This window comes from Hydractinia symbiolongicarpus, chromosome 12 (genome assembly GCF_029227915.1).
Source record: "Hydractinia symbiolongicarpus strain clone_291-10 chromosome 12, HSymV2.1, whole genome shotgun sequence".
In the NCBI taxonomy this organism is placed as follows: domain Eukaryota; kingdom Metazoa; phylum Cnidaria; class Hydrozoa; order Anthoathecata; family Hydractiniidae; genus Hydractinia; species Hydractinia symbiolongicarpus.
In genome coordinates, this window is record NC_079886.1 from 15,725,811 (window position 1) to 15,753,005 (window position 27,195).

Consider the following 27,195-nt stretch of genomic DNA (forward strand, 5'->3'; position numbering starts at 1 on the left):
AGCCTTGCGCAGGCGCACTCGGTAAATTTGGGTACAGCTTACCTATATCGCTCATCTTTATTCTATGAGGATCTGCATCGTAACGTTCGTAACGTTCTTCTCATGGTGATATACGTCTGTAAGCATAAACTCCAGACGATCTGTGCTACCCTTAAGTGGAAGGTAAACAGGGGTGTTAAAACTCCAGGTTAAAATATCCCCCAAGCGTTCAATTCTTTGGTGGGAAGTAATGCCAGAACTTTAGACTTTTTGCCATCCAATAGGCAGTCGTCCTCGTCCAATTGCGGACAAACGAGTCTCAATCTTTGATAAATATTGGTCATATAATAGGCATCGTAGTCGCCCTTCATATAATACTTTTATGAAGGCTCGTAGGACAGCCCCAACAGCTCTTGTAATTGTCGATTCATCACCACTGAGTACCCATCACTGACACGGAGCCTGCAGTAGCCATTTATCAGTACGAAGAGTTTAATCTTATCTTCTGCCTGGCTATTCACAACAGTCGCAATATCTTCTATCCTGCATAAACCACTCAGGATGTCGATCCGAGTCACCCTCTGGTCAGGCCCCACTTTACGTATAGTAAACTCTGTATTGCTATACCAATTCAACCATCCAGGTCGAATACTTATCGATTTCAGAGCTATACGAGTGTCCTGTCCAAGGTAGTCTTCAAATATAGTAGGCTTCTCGATATCGGTGATATACAGTTGTTTCATCCTTCGTTTTAAAACAAAGATGAATATATGCTCATACAACCCCAAGGCAAAGTACAAAAGTAACAGGGGAGAATGGCCACTTGGTGTAACCAAATTGAAACATCAGGATCTCTATTTGGGTACAGAATCACATACATCTGTGGTATTCCCCGAGTTTACCAAGTATGCCATAAAGGTTCCAACAACCTACCTTGATGACCCCGTTCAACTGGGCTGGAAAGGGCAGGTGCTGGACTATTGGAATATCCAGGTCAATTTCGCTACCCATTGCGCCACAAAATTTATTATGCCTACAAGTCAAGGTTTGACATCTGAAGGATTGACCAAGCTAAGCGAGAGTGTCAGGGTTTACGTGGTCTTATTGCTGAGGTCTGAGGCATTGGCCAAGGCATCCCTGATTGGCTCCGGTGCCGACAACTACACGGCAAGGCAAATTTTGTCGCAGAAGTTCGAGGCCATGATCGAACGTCAGGAGAATGTAACTCATGACATCACCGAATTCCAGAAGGTGTTGCAGTATGCCAGAACTCCTGCAAATTTTGCGTTATGCATGGCGTGTACATGCTACCTTCCGATATGAATTTACGCATAGGCAAAATCGTAGGGTATAACAACAACATCCTCATAGCGCCCGCAAATGCAATTATTGGTATCCGGCTTGACCTGAATAACAAACCTGTTGTGAGGCATGCATCTGTCGCACCCCTTAAGCATACTGAAAAAACACCTCCTATACCTCCAAAGCATACCACACCTCCTATACATACTCCTGATCATACTATACAGGCTATAACATCCATACATACATGCTACATCGCCTCATATACCCGAACAACCACCACATGAGGATGTCAAGACTGCCATGATCATAACAGGGGTCGGTCTCATCCTTGCATATCTATGGCTCAAAAAATAGGTCTATTTCCTGATATAGAGCACAACAAAACTAGAGGCTGCTGCAATTGCAATGTACAGATGCTTAGCCACGTATTCCACCATAGTTGACGCTACCCTCAGAAAGAAGGAGACTACCGTACCGATAATACCGGGTAATGCAGTACCTGTCTTGCCCGCAAGATATTTCTGCATTCTTAATATTTTTGTTATACGAAGTTATCTTATGTTCTAAGCTTTTAATGTTACCTTGATAGGTTTGAAGTTCAAGGTTAAGTCCATTTAATTCACGCTTGGTGAATTTAGAAAATGAAGTTTCTTCTGTAAGTGTTCCTGCATCATGTACAACCCTCTTGATATTATCTATAGTTTTCATCTGAATGATCTCACCCGGGTGCTTCTCACCTTCATTAACAATAAAATCAACCTCCATCGCGAGTTTCCGGACCGCTTCCGTCTTGTTTGGCGTAGAGACATAGCTGATAAAGCCCATATCTCGAATATCTTGAGCCGTAAGGCCATAATTTTTTAATGTACTTAACGCAAGGAACCCGACCCCATTCTCCTTTGTAAGCCTTATATTTTTGAAAAAAAGCTGTTCCCCTTCAAGCTCGAAGTTACCATTGATCACGTTTTTATCTACCCGAGTTTCATCCAGAGGTCCCAGGTTCCAATTATTATTAATATGTATATAAAAATCACTTACCTCTTTTTGTAGTACAGATTTCGTCATTCTGTCACGTGAACCTCCCTGCTGTTGTTGTTTTCCAGGCGTTGAAGTCCCCGATGTTCCAGGGAGTTGCGTCGATTGCTGTGTGTCTTCACCCTCATCATGCCTGCCCATATCCTTCTCAGGTGTAAATGCTGGATTATCAGCCATTTATTACAACATTTTCCATATATAATAAACAATGAGCATATACGGAACTTTAATGGATCCCAATGTGGAGGCCAAGCAGCTACTAGGTATGAAAGGACGCCGTCAATGCGTCCAAATCTCGAAAAACCCCTCAACGATCAACCAGAACGAGGACCTGTGCATTGATATCCCCAACATGCCTCAGAATGATGTCATTTTTCCGGGTAGTCTCAAGCTTCTATTTGATCTGACGCTGACGGGAACAAACACCAAGCGTACCATTGTCACCAATATAGGCAAAAGCCTGGTGAAAAATCTACGTATTACTTTGAACGGCAAAGAGGTCTAGAATATAAGCGACTAAAATATCCCTGCCGTGTACCGGGACTTGTGATTAACAAAATTTTATAGGGACAACAACCTAATTCTCCAAGGCATTAATCCGAACGACGGAACGATCAGAGCCACACAGGTCAAAGCTAGTGACCACGTGGGGAACGATGAAGAGAAGACCATCGTGGCCGCCTATGGGAACACTTTCTACGTGCCCTTGGGAAGAATGTTTGAGTTGACCCGGGACCTCCCATTCTACCCGGCGGGCCTCCATGACAGGCTGCAATTCGTCATACATTTTGCGGCTCATGCAGATGTTATAAAAGATGGGGCTACGGCAGTCTCGGGGAGCACAGGAGCCAAGGCAGCCGACGCTGCCTACAAAATTACGAATATCAGGTTGCAGTTTGATAAACACACTCATGATGGCCTCGCGAGCGCCATGATGTCCTGGTATGCGAGATTTGCTTGCCCATATGAAAGAGTACTTAGAATGAAGGTAGTCACCATGAAAAAAAATGATACCAGTTCTAGGACCAAATGGATAGATGGCATGCGTTTTGCGGAAAAATAATGTTTTTCGAATTTTATGTGTTCTATTCGGTTAAAGTACTTGAAGTACCTAGCATTTATTTTATTTTATTAAAGAAGAAAGGTAGATTGTTCTAATATTTTTTATTACAGTAAACTTAAATTTTACAAAAAAAGTTATAATAATTTAAAAAATGATAAAATACAATTTTTTTAAAAAAACTGTGGAAGCCATTTTAATTTTGTCCGCGGTTCGACCGTAGCGAAACAGCCGTCAAAGAAAAAAATCGTGTTGGACGATGTTGGATGAAGTTTGATCGCCGTCAAACATTCCATCCAACATTTTTGGCAAGATCAAAGGAACTCTCTATCTGAGTTGCGTGAATTTTCATATTGGATGGTTTGGTGGTACTTTTCATCCAACATATAAAAATCCCGCGAACTTCGAACGTTGATGATATCAGATGGGATATTTCATTAAGGAGGAAATCGAAACCCCCACATCCATCCGAAACATTTTCCTAAATCCAAATCTGTCTTCGATCTTTAATTCTTTAATGATATTACTAAAATATCCATTCTGTTCCCTCCTCTTTGCCAATCTCTTGTTTTTCCGCGGGTTGGTTTTTCATAGATAGATAGATAGATGTGCATATTTTACATGGCTAGCCTCACAAATATCGAGGGATATACCCTGTCTATTATTTCCAGGAGGGGCCATGGCTTAGATGGAGAGTCCTAGTGTATTTAATGCTCATTTTGAGCGACGCAGACCCAGTTAGGGCCCGCGCTCTACTAGACAACTCCCGGCAACATCCAACGGCCCACACAATGTGCCATCTTCCCAATTTCCCTCACATGGCTTGGGTTAACCCGGGGCTATGGTAACATTCACTCGCCCATATGTTGAATCGCCGTCAAGAATAATCGAACCCCGGTCTCCCGCACAGAGTACGAGAGCTATAACCACTAATCAACGGCGCCATTCATCGTCTGAATCGAGGAGTTTGTTCAGCAACATAAGCAGCACTGAAGAATTCCTTCCGTCCGCTTTGTTTTTCAGGAATGAATGAACTCTTATCGTTCGAATGTCTTTAAAAGCAGTCCCACAAACCTAAAACTTTGCTTCATCCAACATGCATTTTTTTATCCAACATTTCATCAAACATGGGAAAAAAATGTTGGATGAAATGTTGCCCCCCGCCTGTACTCTGTGCGGGAGGCCGGGGTTCAATTCCTCTTAACGGCGATTCAACATGGGCGAGTGAATTTTACCATACCCCGGGTTAACCCAAGCCATGTGAGGGAAATTGGGGAGATCGCTTCATGTGTAGGCCGTTGGATGTTGCCGGGATTTGTCTAGTAGAGCGCGGGCCCTAATTTGGTCTGCGTAGCTCAAAATGAGCAGTAATACTCTAGGACTGTCGATCTAAGCCCTGGCCCCTCCTGGAAATAATAGACAGGGTATATCCCTCGATTTTAGTGAGGCTAGCCATGTAAAATATGCACATCTATCTGGTGTAGTGAAAGTCAGCTATAGCCTAGTTTCCATGGTATTTGATCATGTAAAGACAACTTTATAAGGAGAGGGTGAAATATTTGAAACAAGTTTATTAATTGAAACAAGTCATTATTTTAAGCTGTGAGCTTAAAAATGAAACGATGTGGGAGAGAATGGAATACAAATTGGTAACAATTCCGAAACTATTTTAAAAGGAATCCAGAAACAAGTAAAACAACAGTTATATATACCTTATTCCAGGAAATCATGAGGCATAAAAAAATAAACCAGATTTTAAAATTTCGCGTTAATTAAACGCCCCTTCCTTATTAAAGTGTAAGGTAATACCAGGACTTTTAAAAAGTTACTAGAGGTAATTTAAAACCTGTATAGCTATATATATAAAGTTTATATGTATATATTTTTCTAGCAATTGCAATATTAACCCCACACACGCATACTTCGCTCTCCAATACAGCTCACCCCCTGATGTGATTGGCAGGCTGTAGGTTTTGAAGAAAACAAGAGAAAAAGCTTGTCAATAACCAATTCTCAAAAAAAGATAAACATATTTCCTGATTTGCTTTTTTTGAATTCTTTTCGCAAGTTAATTATGGTATTTAAATTCCTTTTTACAAGTTGCTTAAGCACTTGCATTAATTTGCTTTTTAATTTCATGCTTCATTAATTTCCTGAAATAAGGTAGATCTCAAGCCAATCATGGCAACATTTTTTTAACTTTCCCTAAACAATCTACAGTGATGTGTTTGTTTCCTGCAATCCCAGCATGTTTTTTTAGAAATTGTTGATGTGTGATAAACATGTGTTATGTTAGAAGCATTTTTAAAGGGATTTGAACTAAAACAAATTTTACAAAGTGTTGAAACAAAATAAATTTTGTTTTTTTGAAACGATTTGAAACAATTTTGTTGTATACAGATTGTTTCAAATAAAATATTATACGAATTGAAACAATTATTTTTGAAAAGATTGTACTAACCTTTATGCTACTTTCTTGTTTTCCAATTACTTGATACCCTGTGAAGCTATCATCATCATCATCATCATCATCATCATTCTCGGCTTAACGTCCGTTTTCCATGCTAGCATGGGTTGGACGGGGTATATTAATGACCCTCTTCCAATCTGATCTAGACTGTGTTAGATCTAAACTCAACTTCCTCTGTATCAAGTCTGTCCTTATAACCTCCTGCCAAGTCTTTCTCGGTCTGCCTCTGGGCTTTGCCCCAGGAACTATTAAGTCCTCCTCCATTCTTTTCAAGTGCCCCAGCCAATTCAATCTTCTTATCTGGATAACATCTTTAATTATACGGAGACTTAGCCTGCTTCTTAGCTCATCTGAACTCTTTCTGTCTCTCAGACTGGCGTTACACATCCACCTAACCCTTCTCATATCATTCCTTTCTAAACGGTCAAGATCAACATAACACTTCTTACACATATACAACCTACCTTTTACCTCAATTGACAGGACTCTGCTAGTCAACAAAGGAAGTAACTCTCTGAACTTTTTCCAAGCAGAACCTATCCTGCAAGTAACACTTCTTCCAACACCCCCTTCAATGCCCAACATATCACCTAAGTAACAGAAGTTCTCAACTATCTCTAACGAGCCACTGTTGTATCAGAAATTGAAAATACTTTAAAATCATGGTCATCATTGCGATTTTTTCTCAAGAGTGTTTGGGAACCTCAGAAGTTTTTAGTAGCATAATCAGGTTACAAATCACCTAGTTAGTCTACAATGTGTTTCCTAACTAGGTTATGTGGCTTATAATTAGGTCACCATAGTCTAATTAGGTGTTTAGCCTGACTATTTTATTCTTAGGCACCTATTGTGCATGTCAGTTAAAAGGAAGTTTAACAAAAATCCTCCTTGTATCTTTAGCATATATACCTGAAATTATATCCATGTTATGTTGTAAAAATAGTATTTTCTATGTAAATTAACCACTGTTGTAGCCAGAGAATAAAGTTTAGTGTAAACTCAAAGTCAAACAGCTGTATTTAAGTACACAACATTGTGCAACCCAAATAATAAGGCGACTCCAACTTAATTAGTTGTTCTATGGGCCTGACTGACCCTAATTTTCACAAAAACAAAAAAATAATAATATTAAACAAAAATTTAAAAATTTTTAAAAAATAAAAATTGAAAAGGAACACCACATTTTCTCATCCCATCCTGTAAAAATATAATGAGCATAGAAGATAATCAATGTTATATGTTGTTGGTTGAATGTCAATCTACAATTATACCAAACAAGGAGAATCAATAGCGTTACTTAAGACCACCGTTGTTAAGGCCACTTGCAGTTGACTCTCTGTTCATGGTATTTTGTTGCGATTGTTATGACAAGCGTACTCTACCTTGTTTTTATTATTTTCCTAAATGGTATCAACTAAAGTGATTTATAACAAAAATTGGCTACTTTTGCTGAAATAGTTATAATGCAAGTGAAAAACAAGACACCCTCCTTTGTTATGATTATTTTAACAAAGAAAAATTACGCTTGCTAAAATGTAATACTGAAAGACTTTTAGTCGATACCATTTAGGAAAAATAATAAAAACAAGGTAGAGTACACTTGTCGTAACACCCTCCTCCATTATGAATTTTGAATAAATAATTTTATTGCTGCAAAAGACCTTGAATGTTGTCAACTAAACTATAGTCCGTAAAAATTTTTGCACTAAAATTTTTTTATAAGGCTGCGCAAAAAACATTAAAAGAACTCTATAAGATTTTATCAAAATAACTTTTCTGTTTTTTTAGTAGTAGTAGAAGAAGAATGCATTGCTGTATAAATTTCAAAATGGTGCAAGTATAACTTGCTGTATGACTTTCAAAACAACAAGTATATGCTGTATAACCTTCAAAACAGCACAAGAATAATTCTTGCCGTATAACTTTCAAAACAACACAAGAAAGATTGTTTTCAGTATGCAAGTATTTTTATCTTTTTACCTTGACAGCTAGTTATTTTAAGAATTCAAAACAAGAGAACAAATTTATCAAAACAATTTTTCAGTGCAAGACAAATTATTATTTTCCTTCGCAACCAAAAAATATTAACTACTGCGTGCCTGATGCGAAAATACATGGAAAATATGCTTGTCGTACCACCCTTCTCTGTTGTTATTTTTTATAATTTTTTGTTGTTGCGACCATACATTCTCGATAAAATTTATTTTTATTTCGCTGACCGACCGTAAGGCACTACCACTTTGCCTGTAGAACAACTAATTAAGTTGTAGTCGCGTAATACCTAAAATTATTGAGAGTTAGACATACAATTAGGAAAAATTCCATGCAATTGCGGTATAAATAGGGCAATGACTTAAGAAGTTATGCTAAAAATAAATCACAATTTTTTTCTCTAAATGCATAGTGTGGTGCAACTGTGTTTTAATAGTTGTAACAACCATTATATACTGTGTTTCCTTTAATAAATGCCACTGCATTTATTGAAAATCCCAGCTTTTGGATGCAGCATTTAATAAAAGAAAGTGCTCATTTGAGGGTGACATTTTTACAAAATAAGAAAATGAGATAGTCTTTAAACAATGTTTTTTTCTCCTAAAAACGTAACAAAAAATTGTTTGAAAATGTTATATAAAAAAGTCAATATCACTGTCATCGTCAAAGTCCTCAATATTTGTATTTATTCTTAGCTGTGGAAAAACTTGTTTGTAGGAAACAAGTAAAAACTTCTTGTTTAATCTGTTTTCTAATAAACACCACTTCTTAAAATGTGACATTTATTACAAAGGAGGCGTTTATTAGGGGACAGCATTTATTACCAATGTTTGGCTAAAAGTGCAGTGTTTAATACAGGGCAGCATTTAACAGAGGGAGACGTTCATTACAGAAAATATGTTAGTGTGTTTTTACCTCAAATTCTGTTTAAACCAATTTGAACTGTTTATTCTTGTTTGTTAGAAATTGCGACCATTTTATGGTCCAACAATATCTTATATTATATACTATATATAGTTCAACGAAGTATGAAAATAAATATCTTGCTGATAACAGAACTGCTACAGTATCACATTCTTTCCTACTTGAGCTTATCTGAACTTTGTTTGTTGCGACGAGTGTCAAAGTACTTTAATGAAGAAGTAATTATTTATTTCTCTAACTTAAAAACCCTGGATATTACTGGCTACAAAAACATTTTAACCGAAGAAGGATTTGGGTATATGGTCATCCATTTTAAACAATTGTTAGAAGTATACCTAACAAGCTGTTGGAAATGTGCTTCTGCCATAAACGTGCGAGTGATCATAAATAGATGTCCCAACTTGAAAGTTTTTGTTGCTGATCATTGTGGTTATATCGATGATAATATTTTAAAAGAACTGGGTAGAAGATGCAAGAGTATTAATCACCTGGACATAAGTTACTGTTTCAATGCAAGTTAATATATAATCTCAGTTTGCCCTACTAGAAGTTGGTGGACAGTGTTTTAAGAATATTTTTTGCCACTTTCTGAATCTTGCAAGGCTAGTAACCTTTACAAAATTAGTTGTGGTGTTTACCTTCCTCTATGGTTTTTACAAACATTTCAGACGTATATACTGTTTGTTGAGTTTAAAGTGTTTTACTGGTGTGTTGAGTGTAGTTACATATTTTGCCATTTTAGGTAACTGATAAAGGTGTATCAGCAATAGCAAAGTGTTGTTGTGACCTTGATGTCTTGCACATTAGCTCCAACTATGGAATAACTGAAAAATCAATTAGGTCAATTGCAAAAAACTGTAAAAAGCTTACGAAACTGGATGTTGCATTTTGCATGATACGGAGTGAGGCCTTTCAACACTATCTAAACAAAAAGACTTCTTTAAAAGAAATACGAGTCACAAAATGCCCGAATGTAAGTAGCATTATTTAATCTCAATTTGGTGCACTAGCTAAAATTAGACTGACTGTATGTTTTTTATAGCATAAAGCTTATAAGCATATTCAGGCTTAGATATGGTAATCTTTCAAGCATATGCTTAGCATATTGCCAGGCTTGGTGAATCCTTGTGTGTTTTTCTTTATGGGTTTTTTGATTAGTCACAGACTTTTTAATTCCTTATACACAATAAGACTTCATTAACACCACTATACTGTCTGAACCTGTCTTTATAATTATATACCGTTAGTTATATACCGTATAAGTTAGTTTTGTCCCTGTTCTTTTAAAGATAAAGAAATTTGAATTTGAAAGGCTGTTAGCTACTTAGCATTACAGCCTTTCAAATTCAAGTTTTTAAATCACAATTGGTTGAGAAATAGTAAATTGAAGCTAATCATTTATAAATCACTGAAAAGTAATTTTATTAAATACTTATTAAATCTTCAACACAGCCTTTCTTTAATGAATGACTTCTTTTACAGAAAATTTCTCAAAAAGAATATAGGACCATAGATTGAAATGTTGTCAGTATGCATTGAGTTAAACCTCTTCAACAAAGATTCATTTAACTTTTTGTATGCTCCTGTTTTTACATGTTAACATTTTAATGACAAATTTTCAGAAGAATCAAAGATCTTTTTTATTTTTCTTCCAGGTAGCAGCAGTTCTACTGGAAATGTTTAATTGGTTAATCACCTCCTTTTTTAGTCTCCCTTTATTCGTTGTGTTGCAAATAAAAGAATTCAAGAAGCTTCAAAAAACTTCCAAGAATTTAAAAACACGAAAACATTTGAATCTTAGGATCCACATGGTAATATACGACTAAAAAACCCTGAGAATTTGTTACATGGCTTTTTAAATGGGGATATGAATTAAAGAAGTTCGAATTAAAGAGTTTTCTTGTGAGGTTTTACTAGTAAGTTTTAAAAGAACTCGAAAAAATTGTTTCATTTAAATGATTTTTCGAATGACAGAAGTTTGAATTGCATGAGTTCAACTTAATGCAGTAAAACTTGGAAACTTATGATTACATTTGATTAACATAAACCATAATGTACTTTAAATCACCATGCCTGATACTTGAAAAGTTGGTACAAAATTAATATTTTTGGTCATTTGTCATGTACTTTTAACAATTATACAAATGGTGCCTAAAAATCTTCGTAATTCTTGTTATTTAAAAAATCTTTTCATTTTCTACTTTTACCCTTAATACCCTTTGTTCCATCAAAAATATACATAATTGGAAATATTTTATTTCTTCTAAATTTTTTAGTATAGTTTAGCAGTGTTTGTAAATCTGTTGGTTTGAATTGTTATATAATTTCAATTTATTTTAGTGAAAAACAACTTGTTAATATCAAATACTTTTAATAATCTTTTCCAACCCTTCTAACGGGCACAACTAAAGTAAAAAGTTTCCCTAGATTTGAATTTTGAATTTTTTAGGATTTGAATGTGACATTTTTAGGATTTAGAGTGCAAAAATTAGAAAAAAAAGTTTCAACACATTCTCAAAGCTTGGTGTTGTTATAAAGAATGTCTATTGTTTATTTTAGATATCAGAAGGTATCATTGAAAAGTTGGTGCATCAAGGTATCATTGTAAACTCTTGTTTTTAGACACTGTCCTTGTGGAGTTAAACAAGTGTTATCCTTTGATGGATTGTAGAATTATAGATTATTTATTATGGTAGAAGCTATTATATTACGCATTTTTGTGACTTGAATTGTGAAAAAATGACTTTTCCAAATTTTTAGTACAGCAAATCAGATGGTTAGTTTGCATCATCAGCATTTGCAAAAACAAAACAGGATGGATCATTTGTGACATATTTTTGGTAGCCTTCGAATTGTCTTTTTATTTTACTAAAATGTCAATCTTACTGTCTAATAAAGAATTTTTAATGCTAATTGTAGTTTTGATTTCAGTCCGTTAGTTTTTATGATATTATTTTTCTGAACATAAATTTTCACATTTTAGTTGAATCACATTTTATAGTCAAAGCGTTTTCTTTTGTTACTTTAATGGGAGAAATTTTCATGAGACAAATTTTCGCGAGGTCAAAAATTGGTCGTTTTTTAGGATTTTCGAAATTCGCGAAAATTTTTCTCGCGAAAATTTCTCCCATTAAAGTAAATATTATTTTAAATAGAGTTTTTATTAAAATATAGGTTTTATCAGAGACTCATGGAGAAATTACATATTTTACAGCTATTGTCGTAGTGTTGGTTTGTATGTGATTTTAAAATGTGTGATATTTTGGGATTCTATTAAATGGCTAATACACTGATTTTTTAACGTATCATTGCTTCTTACTGTAGAATCATTTTTTTATTTGATTTTTATATTACTTGATGTGTATGTACTTGTTTGTTTACAAGTTGTTGGCGAATCACTTATAATAGTATAAAATAAACAGAAAAAAAATAATTTCAGCTCTTGTTACAAAATCAAACTGGGAAATGTATTCTCCCTTGTTGATGAATTAACCTAAATGCATTTTAATATTTTTTCATAGTTAACAATTCTTATGTATCAACTAAAAATACCATGATATGCGTACGTTTTGTGGAAAGAAGACTTTCTGTTTCAAATATAAATATTCTGCAAAGGACAATGTCAGCAATAGAAAATAAGGTAACTGGTTGAATGTCTTTTTTACCAAACGACCTGGCTAACTGTTGCTTCATGTAATGATGCATAATATTTTGCTTTTACTTTCATAATATAATTTTTGATCTTCTCAACAGAAAAAAAAGTTAGTGAAACTAGAAGAAAATTTTTTGTAAATACCTTTATTTATTAATTAGGACCATTGTTAATTTTCAGTCATAAATTGCTGTTATGTGTGTACAAAAACCATACGTTTTGAGGCCGTCCTTCAAATTTTTTTTATTTCCTGACCCTAAAAATTATTGTTAAAAAAAGACTTTACACGTCCTGTTTTCGTTAAGTTCGGAAAGTATGTGGAGACTTTGGTGATTTTGGCGTGCAATAAATCTTTTTTTTAATAATTTTTTTTCTGTTTTTATGTCGACCTTAAAGCTTCAGGGACATGGAAACAAATTTTCATGCGATTGAAACAAAATACAATTTGTTCCAAACACATGAAAATGTTTCTGTGTGTCCCCTCGTTAAATTACTAGAATTTACAGCATTTTTTCCTAAAAGTTTTTGTTGCGGAAAAAAAAAAATTCAAATCGATTTGAATTTTTTTTTGTTTCAATAACAAAATTTTCATGTTTCAAAAGTAGAGATATTTCAAAAGTAAAAATCTGCCGTGTCCCGCACCTTGAGTAAAGTGTTTGCAGCCTTTTTTTTTTTAACCAATCAAATTCGTTCATACAAATCAAAACAAACCAAAGCATTTTATAACATACTAGCAAATGGCGGAAAGTCAAAGCGTGCAACAAAGCGAAAGCTTTCTGATGAAGAAAAATCAAACCTTATCAATTTTTATCAAAAACACGAAACACTCTGGTTTTCAGACGTCTACCTTCTGAATAAAGAAGAAAAATCTGTAGTTAAGGAGGATCCAACTTTTTGATGAAAAATATACTGAAACTTTCCTTGACAAAAACTTCCAAGCTCTTCATACCGCTTTTAATTGAGGGTCAAAAAGAAGGAATTAAAAAAGTAGAGAAAAAAAGTTATATTTGATTCAGAAGAGAAAGAAATGTTGATTAACTTTTTCAATTTAAAACCAGCCCTTTGGAATCACCACCTCACTGAATATAGAGATCGTAATTTGCTAGATTGACTGCTCAAAAAATTGATTGATCAGTTCGAAAGAAAGTTTTCAAAAGAAGATATTAAACGTAAATGGCATAATTTACAAACAGCCTATAAAAGAAAAAAGGCAAAAGAAGATGGTTCAAGGGTTTTAGGTTCGGGTTCCTGTGAAGTACATGTTTCTAGTTGGGAACTTTTTAGTCAAATGGAGTTCCTTGTTGTTACAGTTGATAGGGTACGTGTTATACATCTCTTGATAGTACAGCATGTGCACAACCACCGAAAAAGATCAGAAAGCAATCAAGTTATGCCGAAAGCGAAAAGTTGTGGAAATCATTGGCAGCTTCTTTGAAGCCGCAACAAAAGGTGGCAATAGAAAATACAAAAAAAGAACGAAAAAGAAAGAAAATTATCAGAACGTGCAATTTTATTTGGAAATGTTGTTGCTGATTCACTCTTGCAGTACGACCCTAAAGAAAGTCTTATTTGAAAAAGAAAGTTATGGACGTGTTCTACAACTTAGAACAACAAAAATTAGTTAGCCATCCAAGTTACCATAACACGCCCTTTCAACCGCATCAATTCCAAGGGAATCAGTTCCAACCGGGTCCATTTTTAACATAGTTAACAGCCATGCTTTGGTAAGTCAAAATGCACAGTTTGATCCATTTTTACCTGCATCAACGTGTTTTAACGATTCCTAGACATTTAAATTAAGACACAGATTTTTTTTCCTACGTTACATTTTTGTATCTTTATTTACTTAAAAGCGTTTTCAGTATGTTATAATCACAGCCATAAAGAAAAGTAAATATACTTACACACTAAAATATACTATCGTCCCTACTTTTCTTAGACATCAAGTCTAGCACAGCGCCACGGCACACATCCTTCATTGTAAAAATAATCTCTGAACTCCTCCCTGATTGCTTTCGCCTCATGCGTAGCGTTACTTGCTATATTTAAGGAAAAAGAGTACCATGATTCGGTAGGTGGGTCTTTTCTCCAAGATACCTCAGTTAACTCCCCAGTCATCACATCTTCATTATCAACTAAACCCTTAGGAACATAAATCTTTCCGTAAGTAGAATCCTTTTGCAACCAATTATGAAGAGTGATTGCACCAATTGTGATACCTTTAAGCTTTTCTGGTTCCAGTGAAAATGAACGCCTATACACTGTCCAACAATGGGCTAAAATACTGAATCCATTTTCAGAAATGCGTCGTATTCTCGAAAGTCTGTAATTAAATACACGCTTTTCGGACGTCAAACCTTTCAAGGGTATGGTTTCATTATAAAAGTAGAAAAAGGAAATGCATTATCACCTGTACACACATATGGTATTCTTTTAGATCGACCAAGGAGGGGTGCAGATTCAGGTAAATTAGGTGGGCCAGACTCTTAGGCAAGTTTTATGGGCTTTGGGACCAGTTCCTGCCATCCGAATTTCTACCATTCATTCCTACATCTGCGAAAAGAAACTCATAATCAGGTCAATCATTCCCATCAAAATTATGCTATCGCTTCCTTTATAGTTTCTATAATGTGAGCCAGAGTTCTTTGGTTGCTATTCGTCCACTCCACCCAATCCATTTGGAAAGTTCTCCATCCTTATCCACTCTTCTGTTGTTTTTGGCGTTTTAAAGTAATGTTTTCCGAAAACATCGATAATAGCAGCGCACACTTCTTGAATTATATAAGATACTGCTTTCTTACTAACCCAGAATTGGTTATAAGGATCTAAATGATTCGCCGCTCGCAAGATATCTTAAGGCGATGCAACACAACTGACGGGCTTTTTACATTCGCTCATGTTGGTATCTTGTTTTTGCAAGATTGGGGTAAGAAGGTGAACCAACTCATTAAAATGTTTAACGTCCATTCTCAAATAACCTTTAAAACCTTCGAATCTTCTTCTTTAAGCTTTTTAAACAAATTATGGTAATTTCCATCAATTTGTTGGCGAACCAACCATAGTATTGTCCAAATAGAGCACCTTGTTTGTTTTTTCGTTTCTTCTTCATCAAGAAGAAGTGCTATTGATGCTATTACCACATTTTTTTTACAACCGCCATCTTTCTTCGTAGCTACATGCAAATTTGTTTCATAAGCACCCACGCGACACGAGGAAAAAAATCATGTGCTTGAAACAAAAATTTTGTTGTTGCAATGCCATGAAAAATGTTTTCGTGTCCCCGAAGCTTAATTCTCTTTTGCTAACCAGCTGACCCAAGTTTATTTTTTAACTGGGTTTACTGCAAACAAATAAGTTATTAAGGATGGCCCTGAATCCCGAATTGAATATTTTTTTAAAAATAATGAAATTAAACATGGTTATGCTTCAAAGTTCATTCTGCTTAACGATTGTTTAATTGTTAACTGTATATTTTCTTGCTAGGACTGGAAAATTAAAATGATAACATTTAAATAAAGTTTTTTGACATGTAATATATTTTTCCACAACCTTTCTGCAGGTAGCTAATATGCGCATTGATTACGGTGTCAATAGCAGCTTTCAAAGTACCCTGCCATCTAAAGACCCATATGAATGGTTCAAGTTATGGTTTCAAGAAGCTGTTGAACATCCTGGCGTAGGTGAGCCGAATGCTATGTCTTTATCAACTGCATCTAGGTAAGATACTTCATTTCTACATACTCCTGTTTACGTGGAATATATGGAAGTTCTGCAAACTTCTGTTTTAACACAAAAAGGTTTAATTAATAAAATGTGACGTAATAAAATTAATATCAGGGCATCCACTCGGTCAAAATCGAATAATTTTTTATTGTCAAAAAACTTAAAGTTCATAGAAGTTGCATAAGTCTGCTTACATTTTTACTTAAAAACGTTTATACATACAGCTTGGTTGGATTTCTATGTGATTCTAGTATTTTGTGTCGTTTTCAGGTTTCTGTCTATAAGAAGTTTCATTCTGGTATCGGTTAAATTAATTAGCAGAAATCAGGAATTTTGATATTTTGCACTAATTAGATAATGGAATTCTTAGAAATCCTCTTACTAATTTAGTTCTTGCCAGTATAGCTCATTGGATGCATAAAAAGCTTCGCAGTTGTAAATAATTGTAAAATAGGATGCTAATGGTTAAGCTAAATCTGCAACATTTCTCTATATAATTGAAATACAGTTTGGATGAAATTAATAAGAGCTTTGTGTGCGCACATTTTTTTATGTATATCACTAGTCGATAAAACCCGTGGAAAAATCCACTTAGACAGAATAACAGTAAAAAAGAACCATTATTTAAATTTTGATGACGTCAGCAATGATCTGTCAACAACAAAATATTTTTTCATGGAAATTTGTTTTCACGTTGCCTCTATTGTGTAGAGCGTAAACTGCTGATCAAGACAACGTATATGATCATGTGGTTTTAATAAGCAATTAATGAGATATAAATGTTTCCTGACGGCAGCAATGGCCTGTCAAAACCCCAAAAAATTTTTTTAGAAATTTGTATACCTGTTGCCTTCATCGTGTAGATCTTGAAACAATAATCAAGGAAATATATAGGATCATGTACTTTTGAGAAACGGTTGCAGAGATATTAGGGTTTGAAGATTTTTTGATGACGTCATCAACCCGTCCATCCCGAAACAGATTTCGGGACCCAGGTTTGGAAAACTTACCCAAATTGGTCCCAGGTGGTCCCTAGTTACCCACGTGGTGAAAAATTATTGACGTCACCACTTCGTTTCCAAGTTTTTTGGCCTCAAAGTTTTAAGTGCACTGTAATGGCTTCACTTATGTTAATATACTTTCCTTTGACGTTAATATTGTTTACCGTTAAAGTTTGATAAATTACAGAACCGTTTTATGTATGTATATGTATTTTATATTTTATCCACTTTGCAAAAGTCACAGACAGAAGCTCCGTATTATTATATAGACTAGTCGATAAAGAACCGTGGAAAAATCCACTTAGGCAATAGGACATTGAAAAAGTTTGTTGTTTAAGACGTTTTGCTGACGTCAGCATTGCAAACCCAAACATAAATTGTCGAAATTTAGTTCATTCGTTGCCTGTAAGGTGTAGAGGTTGAAGCGCTAATCAAAATAATGTATAGGATCATATCTTTTCTTCGAACGACTAAGGACATATAAGGGTTTAAAAATTTTGCTGACGTCAGCAACGGCCCGTTAAAACGCGAAAAAATTTTTTCAGAAATTTATGTCCCTGTTACTTTCATCGTATAGACCTTGAAACGATGATCAAGAAAATGTATACGATCATGTATTTTTGACAAATGGTTGCAGATATATTAGGGTGTAAAGGTTTTTTTGATGACGTCATCAACCCGTCCATTCCGAAACGGATTTGGGGACTCAGGCTTGGGAAACTTACCCAAATTGGTCCCAGGTAGTCCCTAGTTACCCACGAAGGAGATGACGTCAGTTATTTCCACCTGTTTCAAAGTTATTTAGCCTTAAATTTAAAAGTGCAATGCAATGGCTTCACTAATCTTAATATACTTTCCTTTGACGTCAATATGGCTCTAACGTCAAAGTTTGCTGATTTACAGAACAAATTTATAGGCGATGTTTTATAGACATTATCAAAGAAATTTTATCCACTTTGCAAAAGTCACAGACAGAAGCTCTGTATTATTATATAGATTTACTTTTGATTAAACATTCTCTTTCTTCTTTTTTAGTGACGGTACACCATCATGTAGGTATGTGTTACTGAAAGGTTATTCAGACAAAGGATTTCGATTCTTTACAAATTATTTGAGTCAGAAAGGTCAAGATTTGGTAGGTTAAATTACGCTGTATTTTCAACCTTAAAAACCATCTATTTATTGATAGTACATAGCAGGTCTCTGTTCAATAAAAAATGCATTAGAAATGACAAGAATTTTTAAATAAGAACTTTGAAATTCCTCTAATAACAAAATTGCTATACACCGCTAGATGGGGATTGTAGAAAGCGCCTTTTAAACTGCCATGACGTAACCACAAATTCAACTTTCAAAGCAAGGATTACTTCAGAGTTCAGTAATTCACGAAGTTTAGGATGTATCCATCATCTATCTAACTGCTCGAGTCCAATGCATGGGATCTACATGGCAATGCAGTCTGCCCTTGTCTTTTAGACTGAAAATCCGAAAGCTGCTTTGACGTTTTATTGGGAACCTCTACGAATGCAGGTGATGTCATACATATTCATACATATTTTTTTTTGTGAGAAACCAATTAAAAAGCAAGTTAGTACTTGCTTAATCCTAGCTTAATTAAGTGTCGTGACTATCTGCTGTAAACATTTCATTGGAATAGATGAAATGTTTTTTTGTGAATACATGTCCTTGTTTGGATTTCCATAGATATATTTGAAGTTAACCTATGTATCATAATGTCTGTCTGTGAGCAAAAACGGTAGCTGTGAGTAGCGATGGGACCAATATCTGTGAATCTTTCACAGGCGAAAACTTGTGGATTTTCCAGAGGAAAACGCGTATCAGTTAAGAAACGCATTAAGAAACTTTTGAATATAAATTTTCGGAACTTAAAGTTTAGCACTTGACCCTTCGAAAACTTTTTTTTTAAAGAAATCATCGTTGTGTGTTTTGATTAAAAGCAGGACCGAATATCATTTCCTAAATTTCCCCCTAATTTTCCTCGTTTCCAAAAATAAAGATAATCTCTCCGTACCTAATTAGATATTGTTTTCAGATTCGAATTAATGGAGATGTAGAGCGGCTATCAAACGAAGAGTCAACGGAATATTTTCATTCTCGACCATTTTCAAGTCAAATATCAGCCTTAGTTAGCAAGCAAACGACTGTACTACCGAAGAATTGGGTATGTAAAAAACGTGCCTTGCTTATCCAGTTATTGTCTTCATACAAAATATAACAATTACCATTAGTTAAAAGTTCTTGCAAGTTTGTTGTTTGATTTTAGTGTTTAAAAGATAAGATGTGCGAACTAACCGAACAATATAAAGGAAAGATTGTTCCAAAGCCTCACTACTGGTATGTTTCTTTAGCATGTACACTTAACCTTCTTTTCATCTTTAGTTTATATTATTCGTATTTACTTCCAAGAAGGCGAAATGGGGGATTTACTTCTCTTAGGGACTGTTCATATGAGGCGAGCTAGCCCGGTTAACCGAGCCGGCTCGGTTGGGCAGGCTGATATTTTGTTACGTTCATATGAGGCGAGCTGGCCCGGTTAGGCGGGCTGAAAATAGTCACAGATTTTGTTCATGTATTTTATATCGCGTTCTAAAGGCAATTTAAATTACAGGGATTCTGAAAAAAATGTAATCCATAAAAAGCTACAAATAATGCTTAATTTGGCTGGCTCGCTTCTCATATGAACACATGCATTTTTTATAAGGTTTACTAAAGTATGGCGAAATCTCGCCTAAGTTAGGCAGCCTGGTCAACCGGACAAGCTCGCCTCCATATGAACAGCCCCTAAATCAATTAACTCATGAAAACTTTTGCAAAAACATTCAGGCCATTTGCGAAAATGAATACCCACAATTTTTTTTCAAATGTTTAATGTTATGGAAGAGCAATCATTCAAATGTATTCATATTATTTCACTTAAAAAAATAATTCTATTTCAGGGGTGGTTATTTGGTTAAACCGCACTCCTTCGAGTTTTGGTGTGGTGGTAGTGCGAGGCTGCATGATAGAATTCGTTTTCGTAAACAAGGGAAGGGTGAAGTGGTTGACGAGCAGCTGGTCAGCATGGGAGAAAATGGTTGGCTATATGAACGGTTGTCACCATGAGAAGACTTCGTAAGTTTTATTACACTTCGAGTGAGATCCGTGGGAGAATATCACTCTATCTCGCCCGCAAAGATAGTATTCGTTTGCAACAAACTAAACTAAACTAGTCCCAAATAGGTAATTGCAACGTCACAGATTTAAACTTCGTACCTAAACTCTTTAAGTACTTCCATAAGAGTGGCCTCGAACCCACTGAACCATGGCTCCGTTGTTGATTTTAAATTGTGATATATATGATAAGTGAAACGTTCTTACGTTTTTTGTTTTTGAAGACAAACTATGAAGACCTGTCATAAGTTCTTGTGTGAAACTTAGGACGAACATTCTCGACTAAAATCACTAAATTTCTAAAAAAAAAATAGTATCTTGGTCATTTCTAGTAACTTATATCACCCTCGGTATCACCCTCGTTTGGTGGTAGGAAACCCTTTTTCTTGATTTTTTTTCAATTTTTTTTTTTTATTTTGTTTTGAAGCAAATTTATCGTCGATTCCGAATATGTATGTTTTCTTTATGAAGTTGAAAACAACGTATTTGCTGTCATTGTACATCATGCAACAATTTTTTCGCTTGACAACGCCCTTAGCAACATGTTTTACCCTTGTTTAAATCCAAAAATAGGGCTTAATTCAGCCTTAAAATAACACCATAGTGTTTATGCACCCTTACGGGATTGCCACATTATTTAATCTAAAGGCTATAGCTCTAAAAACCACCAAAATGGTAGCAAAATGAGTGGTAGGTCTTGAGGCTGATACACTGAATCAGGATGTAGCTAGATGGCAGGATGAATATTCCTACTATAAATTATTGATTATGGCATATGAATCATTCCTTGAAAAGGTAGCAGAACAATTTAATAAACAGTTTAATTCTACTTTTACTTCTTTTTTAAAAATGTAAACAAATATAGCTAGTTGTGCCAAGAAACAAATCTAGAAGTCGAAAGCGAAAATTTTAGGGAAACAAATTCACTTTTCGTGAAAGCAAAGTAACTCCTTCTTGTGCCAGTGCTAGCAAAATAAATGTCACAAAGAATTCTGATTCAAATGATACAGATAACTACAATATAATTATAAACTTTCGAACTTTTAAATCATTTTTACAATAATTTTTATCGTGTCCGCAATGCAAAAATGGCAATGTAGTTTTATCGAACGATTTATCAAAGCGTCAAGGATTTAGTTATTTATTATTTTTCAAGTGTCACACATGTTTATTTGAGGACTCTGTTTTTAGTTCTGAACTTTCCCAAATGAGACCTGTTAGGGGAAGACCTGTGCATAATGTGAATTTGCAAACGTTTGTAATTTCGAGAGATTGGAAAGGGTTAACAATCCATTCAATTGTTTTCAACCTTGATGAATATGCCGCCACCATTGTCAAGACCTGCATATAACAGGATTAATGATATTTTACATGTCACTTGTAATGGCACACAAGTCCACATCATCTGCTGCTGAACAAATTAGAAAAGCATCAGGAAACATAAACGACATTTAAAACTGTCAAGCTTCATTTGACGGTACATGGCAGGGAAGAGGATACGCTTCAATCAATGGCGTAGTGACAGCTATTTTCAGTTTTAATGGAAAGTGCTTGATGCCCATGTTATGTCGAAAAACTGTTATAGTTGCAAGATGTGGGAAACAAAGAAAAATTCTTCTGGATTTGACAATTGGAAATCCAATCATGATTGTCAAATTAACCATGTTGGTAGTTCCGGTTCAATGGAAGCAGCAGAAGTTAAAGAGATGTTTCACCGGTCGATTAAAAAGAATATGCTACGTTATACTGAGTATATTGGAGACGGTGATACATCCTCATTTTCTGTTGTTTCTGATTCAAAGCCTTATGATGGTATTGAAATCAAGAAACTTGAATGCGCTGGTCATGTTAAAAAAAAACTTGGGACGCGATGCAGAAATCTCTGCCAAAAACTGCGGGGGAAGAAAATTTCAGATCAAAAACTTATTAATGGAAGAGGAAGATTGACAGAGAAAGCAATCAACACACTCCAGAATTACTATGGAATAGCAAAGTAATATCTATGGAATGAAAAAGTGTGTTTGGGCAGTGTTATATCATAACTGCGATATCAGCAATGAAAATGTCCGCCACCAATTTTGTCCTAGAGAGGGAAACTCTTGGTGTTTGTGTTCAAGCAGACAAAATTAATGGAAAGAGTACCTACAAGCCAAAACTTAGTCTTCCAATGGCTATTAAAAGTGAATTGACTGAAACGTTCCGAAAACTGTCCAGCGAAGAATTACTCTCTAAATATACTCACGGGAAAACTCAAAATAACAATGGGTCACTAAATGGAGTTATCTGGAAAAAATGTCCTAAATCTGTGTATTTTTCCAGAAAATTACTTGAGCTAGGAGTTTATTCTGCCATTATAGAATTTAATGATGGTTGCAGTGGACTGAAACTAGTTTTTAGTAAGTTGTTTGGTGATTTGAACAAGCGATTTTTGGAGAAAGTCTTATTAAAGAACGACCTAAAGCGCATTGATAATATACAAAGAAAATCGTCAGCAGCTGGAATTGCTAAAAGAAAACACCTGAGAGCTGCTAGCAAAGGTTTTATTGACATAGAGAAGGAAAGTGAGCCAAAGCCATGATATTCCAAAGGAGATTATATGTAATTAGTTTTAATTAGTTTAGTTTTAATTGTGACTTTTTATGGTTTAATATTTTCTTTATCCGACTTGCAGTTTTAAATCAATAAATCTTTTTTAGTATAAGTACAACCCTTGAAATTTTTCACACAGGCTTGTTATATGTATAGGTAGGAGGTATACTAAGAAAATCTTGTTCTGAACTTCATGTCTATTTTTATGGCGTTCAATCTGCCAGGTTTAGGTCCCGTTTTTTGATCAAAAAATGAAATTTTACGTTATTGGGAATATTTTTTGAAATAATTACTGCTGCAACTTGATTTTGAGCTGAAATAATATAACCAATCAAGAGATGTAATTTTTTGGATTTTAGAGTTATTTCTGGGCAAGCGAGGCAAAATTTTTTTTCAAAAAAATAATTATTTTTATTTCCTTAAATAAAAGCAACAACATTTTATCGAAAAAAGCTTCAAATAGCCTATATTTAAGAATTTTGAAAAAAATGGTTTCCCACCACCTTAAATTATATCCATTATTTTCCTCAAAAAATATTTTTTTTACAAATTTTACAGCTGGATTTACATTTTTTTGTAAAATACCGCTAGTAGCTTCATCTAGCTGTTTTAAATCATTATAACTAATAATTTTCTGAAAGAAATGGTTCAGCCTTTATTTTTTGTAACTATTACTTATGTTTGTATCCTGAAAGACAATCGAGTAATCAGAGTCATTGAGATTGTAATTAAAACCTCATAGTATGTACGAATTTGGTTTGTTTGAATACTAATTAAGCAAATTGGGTGTGTCCATTGTGAATGTGTTCAGTTTCCAGGGGCGGATACAGGATTTTTTTCTCCTTAGGCGGATTTGCGAAGCGAAGCGAAGCCCACGCGCAATTTTTGCGTAGCAAAAATTGCGCGTGATAAAACAGCTGGGGGTCTTGGGGGAAGTGGAGTCTGGGGCGAAGCCCCAGAAGCTTTAGCTTATTTATCTATTTCAGCACTCAAAAATGCAGCAGACAGGACCTTCACATGTCCATTTCTTATATGTTATTGGAAAAAAAACAACCATAAAATTCATAAATAAAAGCCAAATAATGTTTTCAGAAAAATTAAGGCTAAAATTAGCCAGCCAGCAAAATTTCTTCTTTCTTCCAGATTCACATCCAGATAAATGAAATCCAAAAATAACATTTTTTAAAGATTAGAGGATTAAATTAATAATCCAGTCAAAATCTTCTTTCTTCATTCAAAATCTTCTTTCTTCTTTCTTCCAGCTTGCACATCAGGTAATATAACCAACCATGAACAAAATGAATCTGTCATGAAATGAGTCAAATTGATCAATTGTCAAAACCAACCAATGAATAAATGAATGAACAACAATCAAAACTGAAAATTTTAAACTAAATTTCAGTACACCAGGTCAACATGAAGCATAAAAAAACATACTCCCTTATATACCAACTTACTTACCTACTTCCCTTACCTACTTACTATACCTACTTCCCTTACCTACTTCCCTTACCTACTTACTATACCTACTTCCCTTACCTACTTCCCTTACCTACTTCCCTTACCTACTTACTATACCTACTTCCCTTGCTTACCTACTTTCCTTACCTACTTCCCTTACCTACTTACTATTATTGCATTAGGGGAATACTCGCACCCACCAGGCTGACTTAAGACAAGTATTATCATTGCAGCTAGCTGTTTTGTTACCTTAACTTAAAGTATAACCGTCTTTAGACAAGTATTATCATTGCAGCTAGCTGTTTTGTTACCTTATTAACTGAATATTATTTATACTGCTATCATGGATGTATACAGAATTTATGAAAATAGCCTAAATCTTATCAATCACATCTAAAAAATTTAACAATCAGATGAAAAGAAAAAGGGCGAGGGGAGGGGGGAGAGAGAGAAAAAGAGCAGAGAGGTAAAAAAGATAACGGGGTGGGGGGGTAACATGGTAAGTACTATCTATTAACATTTCTTTATCATTAGTTATATATCTCAAAACATGTCATGTCTTAAAATTTTAGTCTTCTGTTATCAATGGAAAATTTATTTATAACTTCATTTATATCAACGTTTATTTCTTTATGGATGTGGAGAAGAGCTAAGCCATTTAGTCTATCGTTAGACATAGTACTGCGGTTATAATTTTTTAATCGTCGTAGTGCAGAAAAGGACCTTTCACATTCACATGAGGTGACTGGTAATGTGCCTAAAATTCTTAGGGCCACAGTTATATTTTCAAAGCCAGGAAAATGAATTAATTTAAGTGTAGAGGAAACATTATCTGGTGCATCAAATTTGTACGAAGTCCAATATTCTTCCCACAAGTCCATTTCATTTCATTTCGATGACCCAAATAGAAACTTTTTGTTTATTGTAGTGAACCCCCTTTTGTTTATTGTTTAAAAGCTTAATAGCTCTTTGTCACCACAATACAATTAATTTATTTTTAAACATTCCTTAGGGATTATCAACAAAAGTAAAATTAGATAGTTACCTCAAAGCGACGAATGCTTTCTCTTTTGCATACCCAGGAATAAAATGTTCAACACTGAAATTTCTGCTTAACAACTTTTTCTCAATCTTTCTCCAATGATCTAATGTTCCAAAATCAGGAAACTCTGTTATTTTATCTTTCAATATCTTATAAAGACTTTTACATTCGCAAATATCATTGCTTTTTACAGCAAGCACAACCCGATCCCGCAAGCTCCCATCAGAAGACATGTTGGATCAGAAAGAACTTCAGAATTGCAGTTGGCCGAAGCTGGCCGAACCCATTAAACAGACCGGCTACCGCGAGGCAATAACAATAGGAAGAGTAAATTATTCCTACGCACCCATCCCCTAATATCAATCTTTCTTTCACCGTAAATTTCGACTAAAGAGAGTCCAAAAGTCCACACTTCGGCGAGATTCTTTTTACGTCACAAATTCTTTTGTTTTAACCAGAGTCCAAAAGTCCACACTTTGGCGAGATTTTTCTCGACGTCATAATTCTTTTGTGTTTCTTTTGTTTAAGAGAGTCCAAAAGTCCACACCTCGGCAGCCGCCGAAGTCGACTGTTTTTACGGCAGAAAACAAAGGAATCGAGAGAAACAAAGTCAGCGAAATGCGGCAAAATGTAGTTCGACTACCGTAAGAACCATAGTACTTCGGCAAAGCACATCGAAGGAGAATCGAGCCTCGGCAAACACTCCTGAGTGGAGATAAGAATATTACCTCGGATCCTGGGCGCAAAGGAATCTTATTAAACGCTTATAATAAAAATTATGCGTTGCTTTAAATCAATTTCTATATTTAGATACACATGATTTTCTCATTGGCAAAATTTCTCCTTAGGCGAGTGCCGAAGTGGCCGAAGTCTAAATCCGCCCCTGGTTTCAACTATTTTAATAGCGAGATAGTTTATGCAGTTTCTGCATCTTGTTCTTGTTGCCGTTGTTATCTTTTTGTTATTTTTATTTAATCCAGGAGAATGATAGACTACTAATTTTATCGTTTTAGGTTGCGAGTCTTAATTATTCGAATGTGGCATTGATAGTTAAAGCGCTAGTCAATCAAAGTCATTCAGCACCCATGAATTACTTTTGGTGTTGTTGTTTTTTTTTTAATTTACACGTTAACTTATTATTAGAAATATAAAATTTGTAAACAAAATTAATTACACATTTGATTATATCATTTGGGTAACTGAATCATGCACCATAAACAATACGTACCAAGGATTTCTGATATGATTTCTTATGTTAAACGTTTAATTTTAATACTATTTTAATAATAGTTCTAGTACCAAAAATTATTTGTAAGGGTATCTATATAATAATACGCCAGTTCCGTGTGTCTGTGACAGGCAAAGTGGATATGTTCATTTTCCTTTAATCTTACCGAAATTTTCTTTGAAGTAACCGAAAAATGCATGTCTAATATGTTAAATTTTCTGACGGTACGGCGCGACGTCAATAACACCACTTTAACGTCAATATCCTATATTAAATTAATGAAGCCGTTACAGTGCACTTAAAACTTTGAGGCCAATTAACTTGGAAACGAGGTGGTGACGTCAATGATTTTTCACTGCGTGGGTAACTAGGGACCACCTGGGACGAATTTGGGTAAGTTTCCCAAACCTGGATCCCCGAATCCGTTTCGGAATGGACGGGTTGATGACGTCATCACAAAACCTTCAAATCCCAATATTTCTGCAACCGTTTGTCAAAAGTGCACGTTCCTATACATTTTCTTGATCAGCATTTCATGATCTATACGATGAATGCAACGGGTG

The 27,195-nt window shown here is 34.9% G+C and overlaps 2 protein-coding genes across 3 annotated transcripts; both read left to right on the forward strand.

The window, feature by feature from the left end:
* The first annotated feature begins 8,214 nt into the window (after nt 1-8,214).
* On the forward strand, nt 8,215-12,070 carry LOC130622126 (F-box/LRR-repeat protein 15-like). Of its 2 annotated transcripts, none has more exons than XM_057437532.1 (4): nt 8,215-8,983; nt 9,508-9,738; nt 11,325-11,361; nt 11,526-12,070. In XM_057437532.1, the coding sequence occupies exons 1-4, from the start codon at nt 8,870-8,872 to the stop codon at nt 11,702-11,704; spliced, it is 561 nt and encodes a 186-aa protein (XP_057293515.1). In that variant the 5' UTR covers nt 8,215-8,869; the 3' UTR covers nt 11,705-12,070. The 2 variants fall into 2 exon arrangements, with proteins under 2 accessions (XP_057293515.1, XP_057293514.1); XM_057437531.1 differs by having other exon boundaries at nt 8,463-9,277.
* Nucleotides 12,071-12,264: 194 nt separating this feature from the next.
* On the forward strand, nt 12,265-26,773 carry LOC130622127 (pyridoxine/pyridoxamine 5'-phosphate oxidase-like). Its single transcript, XM_057437533.1, has 8 exons — nt 12,265-12,405; nt 15,977-16,134; nt 18,177-18,276; nt 18,618-18,671; nt 19,195-19,323; nt 19,426-19,496; nt 20,099-20,273; nt 26,418-26,773. The coding sequence occupies exons 1-7, from the start codon at nt 12,319-12,321 to the stop codon at nt 20,262-20,264; spliced, it is 765 nt and encodes a 254-aa protein (XP_057293516.1). The 5' UTR covers nt 12,265-12,318; the 3' UTR covers nt 20,265-20,273; nt 26,418-26,773.
* Nucleotides 26,774-27,195: the final 422 nt, after the last annotated feature.